This window comes from Pristiophorus japonicus, unplaced genomic scaffold (genome assembly GCF_044704955.1).
Source record: "Pristiophorus japonicus isolate sPriJap1 unplaced genomic scaffold, sPriJap1.hap1 HAP1_SCAFFOLD_425, whole genome shotgun sequence".
NCBI lineage: Eukaryota > Metazoa > Chordata > Chondrichthyes > Pristiophoridae > Pristiophorus > Pristiophorus japonicus.
In genome coordinates, this window is record NW_027254146.1 from 1 (window position 1) to 8,872 (window position 8,872).

Genomic DNA, 8,872 nt, shown 5'->3' on the forward strand with positions numbered 1-8,872 from the left:
GTACAGGAACAGAGAGTGGGCGGGGCTTCAGGATCCCAGTGACCAGGAGAGAAAAACATTGCCTCGTTGATTTTATTCTCACTCTGCACACAGCGGGTGAAGAACTGAACCCAACCAGAGCAGAGGGAGGGAGAAAACGAGGGGTGGAGAAAAGAAATGTTGGAGGTGGTGCGATGAGTTTGGATTTCAGCACAGGGAGGAGGGAGAGTGTGTGGGATGGGGATTTACAACTTTGGGGGAACAAGAGAGGAAAGAATGTTCCATAGAAACTAGAATTGTCTGTTCTCAATTTCGATCCTGCACTTCCAGTGCTGACCTTTGTAAACTCCTTTCACAGGATATTAGAAGGGCAGGATTTGCAGACAGGATACTCGAACCAAACATGATGTCAAGATCTGACACAGTCACTCGATTCATCAGGACCTGAATATCATCAGCCTTCCAAAGTAAAATAAATGTTTGTTTGTCCGTTCTGTCTGTGGGAAAAGATTTCAAACATCAGTGTGACTGGAAAAGCACCGAGACACACACACCCGAGTGAGAGTGTTCCAGTGAAATGAATTTGAACCAGTTACACAGCCTGAAAAAACATCGCACCATTCACAGCGGGGAGAAACCGCACACGTGTTCTGTGTGTGGACGAGGCTTCAACTGATCGTCTAACCTGGAGAGACACAAGGACACCCACACCATGGAGAAACCATGGGAATGTGGGGACTGTGGGAAGGGATTCAATGCCCCATCACTGCTGGAAACTCATCGACGCAGTCACACTGGGGAGAGGCCATTCACCTGCCCCGTGTGTGGGAAGGGATTCACTCGTTCATCCCACCTCACTGAACACCAGCGAGTTCACACCGGGGAGAGGCCATTCACCTGTTCAGTGTGTGGGAAGGAATTCACTTGTTCATCCAGTCTGCTGACACACCAGCGAGTTCACACCGGGGAGAGGCCGTTCACTTGCTCAGTGTGTGGGAAGGGATTCACTTGTTCATCCAGCCTGTTGACACACCAGCGAGTTCACACTGGGGCGAGGCCATTCAGTTGCTCTCAATGCGGGAAGCAGTTTAGGCAGTCAGCCCACCTCACTATACACCAGCGTTTTCATACTGGGGAGAAGCCGTTTACCTGCTCCGTGTGTGGGAAGGGATTAATTTCATCTTCACATCTCACTGTACATAAGCGAGTTCACACAGGTGAGAGACCGTTTGTCTGCTCCATATGTGGGAAGGGGTTTGTTAAATCGTCTGATCATCTGAGACACCAGCGAGCTCACACTCGAGAGAGACCATTCATCTGCTCTGATTGTGGGAAGGGATTCACTTGTACATCCAGCCTCACTGAACACCAGCGAGTTCACACCGGGGAGAGACCTTTTACCTGTTCCGTGTGTGGGATGAGATTCACTTGTTCATCCCAGCTCACTGCACACCAACTTGTTCACACCAATAAGAGACCGTTTAATTGTTCTGACTGTGAAAAGAGCTTTAAAAGCAGAAATTATCTGATGAAACACCAACGCACTCACACTGGGGAGAGGCCGTTCACCTGTTCTGAGTGTGGAAAGGGATTCACTCGTTCATCCAACCTCACTGTACACCAGCGAGTTCACACTGGGGAGAGGCCGTTCACCTGCTCAGTGTGTGGGAAAGGATTCACTCATTCATCCACACTGCTGACACACCAGCAGGTTCACATCTGACTGCAGAGGTTGGATTCTGTTATTAATCACATCCAGGACTGAACCATGGTCACTCTGACAGTTGGGTTTCAAGAATCTAAGAAATCAGAGCAGGAGTAGTCCATTTGGCCCCATGAGCCTGCTCCGCAATTCAATAAGATCGTGGCTGATCTGATCTTGGCCTCAACTCCACTTGTCCGCCCGCTCCCCATAACCCTTGAACCAGCCTCCACAGCTCTCTGGGGCAGAGAATTCCAAAGATTCACAGCCTCTGAGAAGAAATTTCTCCTCATCTCAGTCTTAAATGGGGGGCCCCTTATTCTGAAACTATGCCATCTAGTTCTAGATTCCCCCACCAGAGGAAACATCCTCTCAGCATCTACCCTGTCAAGCCCCCTCAGAATCTTACCTTTCATTAAGATCAGCTTGTTGTTGCTGGTGTAATTAATCCCTATAACTGGGCTGTATTTAATTTTCTGGATATCATTGAATCATAGAACGGTTACAGCACAGACGGAGGCCTTTCGGACCGTCGAGCCCGTGCCGGCTCTCTGCAAGAGTACTTCAGCTAGTCCCTCTCCCCGTAGACCTGCAATTTTTCTCCTCCAGGTACATATCCAATTCCCTTTTGAAAGCCACAATTGAATCTGCCTCCACCACCCTTTCAGGCCGTGCATTCCAGATCCTAGCCACTCGCTGCGTAAAAAAGTATTTTCTTATATCTCCTTTGGTTCTTTTCCCAATCACCTTAAATCTGTGTCCTCAGGTTCTCGACCCTTCTGCCAATGGGAACAGTTTCTCTCTATCTATTCTGTCTGGACCCCTCATGATTTTAGAACACCTCTATCAAATCTCCTCTCAACCTTCTCTGCTGCAACAACAACAACTTATATTTATATAGCACCTTTAACATAGTGAAACGTCCCAAGGTGCTTCACAGGAGTATTATGAGATTTAAAAAATCTGACACCAAGCCACAAGGAGAAATTAGGGCAGATGACCAAAAGCTTGATCAAAGAGGTTTTAAGATGCATCTTGAAACAGGAAAGAGAGCCAGAGAGATTTAAGCAGAGAATTCCAGAGCTTAAGGCCTAGGCAATAGAAGGCACGGCCACCAATGCTTGAGCAATTATAATCAGGGATGCTCACGGGGGCAGAATTAGAGGAGCGCATATATCTTAGAGGGGGGAGGGGAGGGGTTTATTAGTTCCTGGGATGTGGGCGTTGCTGGCAAGGCCTGCATTTATTGCCCATCCAGAATGGCCCTTGAGAAGGTGGTGGTGATGAGAAGTCGTTTGGTGCAGAGGCAGAGGAAAAAAAGTATTGAAGAAATATCAGTAATAACATTTTTATGATACTTCGGTGGGTGGTAGAGAACGAGAATTTTAAATGGGAGCTGGGAGAGGTGGAATCAGGTGACTTGCTCAAAGGAGGAGTAGGGGACAGACCAAGGTGTGATTTGCTGATGAGAACCACACTGCCACCACGGGGGTCTGAGCAGGGCAAGTAGTGGAAGGTATAGCCAGGCAGAAGGGCTTCATTTAAGGGTAAGGTGTCATCCCCCTCAACCAGGTTTGCGGCAGAACCGTGATGTCGATGCAATCATCCATGATAAGCTCATGGACAGCGAGGGGCTTGTCCGCAAGTGAACGGACATTCTGGAGAGAGATGCGGAGAGGGTCGGTGATACCTGCCCCACTGCCTGCGTCCACAAGGTCAGCACTGTGGCGGATGAGTTGGATGGGGAGGAGATTGGCAAGATTAGCCCCCAGTGGGCGAGAGAGTAGGATGGGATAGTCAGGGTTGCTGCTGCTAAGGAGGCAGCGATGAGTGCCTCGATGGACCCACCGGAGGATGGCAAGAGAGGCACAGAGGGAAGCTGTAGGTTTATCTAGGAGCGAGTCAAGCCTGGGACGGCGGCAGGCGTGGAGGATTGGGGTAGGGTTTTGAGAGTGCAGAGGAGAGGTGAAAGGAAGCATGACGGCAGGAGAGACTGGTCAGGGAGGGATCAAGAGAAAAGGAAAGGGGTAAAATGTGGAAAAATATTGAGTGGCTCGGGAGAATAACCCCAGCTTCTCCAGTCTATCCACATAACTGATTTCCCTCATCCCTGGGACCATTCTTATAAATCTTTTCTGATTTCTCTGTTAAACAACTGTCAAATAAATCAGCTTTGTTTCCTACATACAATGAGTCAATTCCTTGATTTCTCCAAGAGGTGACTAATTGATGTTCTGTTACCCACTTTTCCATTTTTGAGCCCTTTCTCCTTTGTTAAAGGAAGACTTGTATTTATAAAGTGCCTTTCATGACCTCCGGCTGTCCGAAAGCGCTTTACAACCAATGAAGCATCTTTTAAATGCAGTTGCTGTTCTAATGGAGGAAATACAGCAACCAATTTTCAAACAGCAGGCTCCCACAGACAGCAATGTGATCATGACCAGATGATCTGTTTTAGTGATGTTGGTTGAGGGATAATTGTTAGCCAGGACACCGGGGAGAACTCCCCTTTTATTCAAAGTAACGAAATGGGATAGTTATACCCACTTGAGACGTCAGATGGGGCCTCGGTTGAACGTCTCATGTGAAAGACGGCATTGGAATGTCGGCCTAGATTTTATGCTCAAGGCTCTGGAGGTGGACTTGAACCCACAACCTACTGATACAGAGACAAGAGTGCTACCATTGAGCCACAACTAACACCTCATTACTCTGGATTACTTCAGTTCCCTTGCTGTCGGTTATTATCATGGACAAGTCTGATCTCCCCATACCTTTCAGAGCGCCTCTCGTAGCCTTGGGATCCAGGGAAGGTATTGGTAACATAGGAGCATAAGAAATAGGAGCAGGAGTAGGCCATTTGGCCCCTCGAGCCTGCTCCACCATTCAATAAGATCATGGCTGATCTGATCATGGACTCAGTTCCACTTCCTTGCCCGCTCCCCATAACCCTTTACTCCCTTATCACTCAAAAATCTATGACCCAGCCACTACAGCTCTCTGGGGCAGAGAATTCCATAGATTTTCAACCCTCTGAGAGAAGAAATTTCTCCTCATCTCAGTTTTAAATGGGTGGCCCCTTATTTTAAGTCTATGGGCTCAATTTTGGCCAAGAGTTGCTCCTTTTTTTTGGAGCAACTTGATTTTTCTGGAGTATCTTAAAAATCCCCATTTTGCACATTCAATTTGCGCCAGTGTAAGTGAGTTAGTCGGAATTTTTTTAGTTTAGTTTTTTTCTCAAAAAGGAGCGTTACCAGCCACTTATGTCAGTTTTAGGCCACTTTGGCCAGCTAATAATTACTCCAAATTTACTTAGGCCAGCGTATGTGGCCACTCCAGAAAACCCTTGCGGAGAGTTAAGAAATCAGCGCAGGTAGGTACATCGGAGGCCATTCGGCCTGGGATAGGGGAAGGAAGGGAAGCGGAGAGGACCTTGCACCATGACTTACAAAGCACTAAACAAAGCACAAGAAGTAATAAGCATTCAAGAAGAAATAAAAAGTAGAACTAAGTCCTACCTTCATCTGAAAACTCGGCCCTGGGAGGCACACACAGGCTGCAGGAAACAAACTCACCGGACAGACTGCAGCAAGGGCAACACACAAGCAGCTACTTCAACAGCGGGTTGGCTGGTGCGGTAGGCCACTCGGCCTGGGAGAGCTGCGGGACGACCGGGAGACCACTCGGCCTGGGATAGGTGCGTGATGACTGGGAGACCACTCGGCCTGGGATAGGTGCGTGATGACCGGGAGACCACTCGGCCTGGGATAGGTGCAGGATGACCGGGAGACGACTCGGCCAGGGATAGGTGCGTGAAGACTGGGCGACCTCTCGGCCAGGGATAGGTGCGTGAAGACTGGGAGACCTCTCGGCCAGAGATAGGTGCATGATGACCGGGAGACCACTCGGCCAGGGATAGGTGCGTGGTGACCGGGAGACCACTCGGCCAGAGATAGGTGCGTGAAGACTGGGAGACCTCTCGGCCAGAGATAGGTGCGTGATGACCGGGAGACCACTCGGCCTGGGATAGGTGCGTGATGACCGGGAGACCACTCGGCCTGGGATAGGTGCGTGAAGACTGGGAGACCTCTCGGCCAGAGATAGGTGCGTGATGACCGGGAGACCACTCGGCCAGGGATAGGTACGTGAAGACTGGGAGACCTCTCGGCCAGAGATAGGTGCGTGATGACCGGGAGACCACTCAGCCAGGGATAGGTGCGTGATGACCGGGAGACCACTCGGCCAGGGATAGGTGCGTGATGACCGAGAGACCACTCGGCCAGGGATAGGTGCGTGATGACCGGGAGACCACTCGGCCTGGGATAGGTGTGTGATGACCTGGAGACCACTCGGCCAGGGATAGGTGCGTGATGACCGGGAGACCACTCGGCCTGGGATAGGTGCGTGATGACCGGGAGACCACTCGGCCTGGGATAGGTGCGTGAAGACTGGGAGACCTCTCGGCCAGAGATAGGTTCGTGATGACCGGGAGACCACTCGGCCAGGGATAGGTGCGTGATGACCGGGAGACCACTCGGCCAGGGATAGGTGCGTGAAGACTGGGCGACCTCTCGGCCAGGGATAGGTGCGTGAAGACTGGGAGACCTCTCGGCCAGAGATAGGTGCGTGATGACCGGGAGACCACTCGGCCAGGGATAGGTGCGTGGTGACCGGGAGACCACTCGGCCAGAGATAGGTGCGTGAAGACTGGGAGACCTCTCGGCCAGAGATAGGTGCGTGATGACCGGGAGACCACTCGGCCTGGGATAGGTGCGTGATGACCGGGAGAGGCCAGACAGCGGCCAAAGTGGGGAATGATTTCTTTCGGTGCACTTATCAATGGAGAAAAGTGGCGCATCTCCGGTAAGTGCGCCAAAAAAAGGGGTGGGCCAAAATTGAGCCCTTGGTCCACTCGTTTTAGTTTCCCCGATGAGTGGAAATATCTGCTCTGCATCCACCTTGTTGATCCCCCTCATTATCTTATAAGTTTCAATGGAATTTTGGAAAAATGTAAGAAGCATATTCCCGATGTTGGGGAAGTCCAGAACCAGGGGTCACAGTCTAAGGATAACATAGAAACATAGAAAATAGGTACAGGAGTAGGCCATTCGGCCCTTTGAGCCTGCACCGCCATTCAATAAGATCATGGCTGATCATTCCCTCAGTACCCCTTTACTGCTTTCTCTCCATACCCCTTGATCCCCTTAGCCGTAAGGGCCATATCTAACTCCCTCTTGAGTATATCCAATGAACTGGCATCAACAACTCTCTGCAGCAGGGAATTCCACAGGTTAACAACTCTCTGAGTGAAGAAGTTTCTCCTCATCTCAGTCCTAAATAGCCTACTCCTTATCCTGAGACTATGTCCCCTGGTTCTGGACTTCCCCAACATCGGGAACATTCATCCCGCATCTAACCTGTCCAGTCTCGTCAGAATCTTATCTGTTTCTATGAGATCCCCTCTCATCCTTTAAACTCCAGTGAATAAAGGCCCAGTTGATCTAGTCTCTCATATGACAGTCCAGTCTTCCCTGGAATCAGTCTGGTGAACCTTCGCTGCACTCCCTCAATAGCAAGAATGTCCTTCCTCAGATTAGGAGACCAAAACTGTACACAATATTCCAGGTGAGGCCTCACTAAGGCCCTGTACAACTGCAGTAAGACCCCCCTGCTCCTATGCTCAAATCCCCTAGCTATGAAGGCCAACATACCATTTGCCTTCTTCACCGCCTGCTGCACCTGCATGCCTATTTTCAGTGATAAGTATAAAGCCATATAGGACGGAGATGAGGAGAAACTTTTTCACCCAGGGAGTGGTGAACCTGTGTAATTCTCTACCACAGAAAGTTGCTGAGTCCAGTTCGTTGGATATATTCAAGTGGGAGTTAGATGTGGCCCTTACTGCTAAGGGGATCAGGGGTATGGAGAGAAGGCAGGAGTGGGATACTGAAGTTGCATGATCAGCCATGATCATATTGAATGGCGATGCAGGCTCGAATGGCCTGCTCCTGCACCTATTTTCTATGTTTCTATTTCTAACATCACCTCTCATTCTTCTGAACTCCAATGTGTATAGGCTCCACCTACTAAACTTATCCTCATAAGTCAACCCCCTCGTCTCCGGAAACAACCAAGTGAACCTTCTCTGAACAGCCTCCAATGCAAGTATATCCTTCCTTAAATATGAAGAACAAAACTGTACGCAGTACTTGTCATGTATGTATTTTGGGATCACTAGCCACTAGATGGCATCATTGTTGGAGGCCATTGGGCTGCACGCACACGGTGCAGCCCAAGTATAAAAAGCCAGCCATTTTGTATGTTAGGCACTTTGGGCCTTAATAAAGCAGAGCCAAGGTTGTATCTCTTGGAGTTAAACAGTACTCAGTCTTACAGTTATTGCATTTGGTGACGCAAATACAAGAATCTTTGCATGCAAAAATGAGCACAATTGGATTGTTAGAGCAATTCGTGGAGGGAGAAGATTGGGCAGACTTTGTAAGCCGTTTGAGCCAGTACTTCATGGCCAACAAAATGGAGGAGGTCGGCGCCGGACCGTGTTCCTTACTGTTTGCGATCCAAAGATTTTTGGTCTGATAAGGAATCTACTCCTGCCTGTGAGTCCAACAGAGAAGACATATGAACAATTGTGTACACTGGTACAGGACCATCTTAAGCCAGGCGAAGGCATCATCATCTCGAGATATAGATTTTATACGTACGTTCACTCGGAGGTCCAGAATGTGGCAGAATTCGTTGCCGATCTGAGATGTCTAGCAGGAAGGTGCAAGTTCGGGGCTGTGTTGGCAGACATGCTGCATGATTTCTTCATTATCGGCATCAACCATGAGGTGATCCTGCGTAAACTACTGGCAGTGGAGATGTTGGACTTGAACAGGGCCATCATGATCGCTCAATCATGCATGATGACAGATAGAAGTCTAAAGCAAACATCTGTGAAAAATCAAAACTCAGCAAGTACTGTAAATGTGATTGATTCAGTGTTTGGCAGAGCGGCACATGGCAGAGAATACCCGACTGTGTACGTGGAACCTGTGGCTGCCCAAAGTCTGTGAGCAGAATGCATCCGATTTCTCCGTGTTGGTGTTGTGGGGAAAATCACCGGCACCAGCAGTGCAATTTAACCAATATAATTGTACTGACTGTCTGAGAGTGGGGCATCTCCAGCGC

At 49.4% G+C, this 8,872-nt stretch overlaps 1 protein-coding gene across 1 annotated transcript; it reads left to right on the top strand.

Moving 5' to 3' along the window:
• The first annotated feature begins 275 nt into the window (after positions 1-275).
• On the top strand, positions 276-3,871 carry LOC139251230 (zinc finger protein ZFP2-like). The gene has a single exon (XM_070873192.1). It carries the CDS (start codon positions 692-694, stop codon positions 1,700-1,702), a length of 1,011 nt encoding a protein of 336 aa, XP_070729293.1. The 5' UTR covers positions 276-691; the 3' UTR covers positions 1,703-3,871.
• The last annotated feature ends 5,001 nt before the right edge of the window (positions 3,872-8,872 follow it).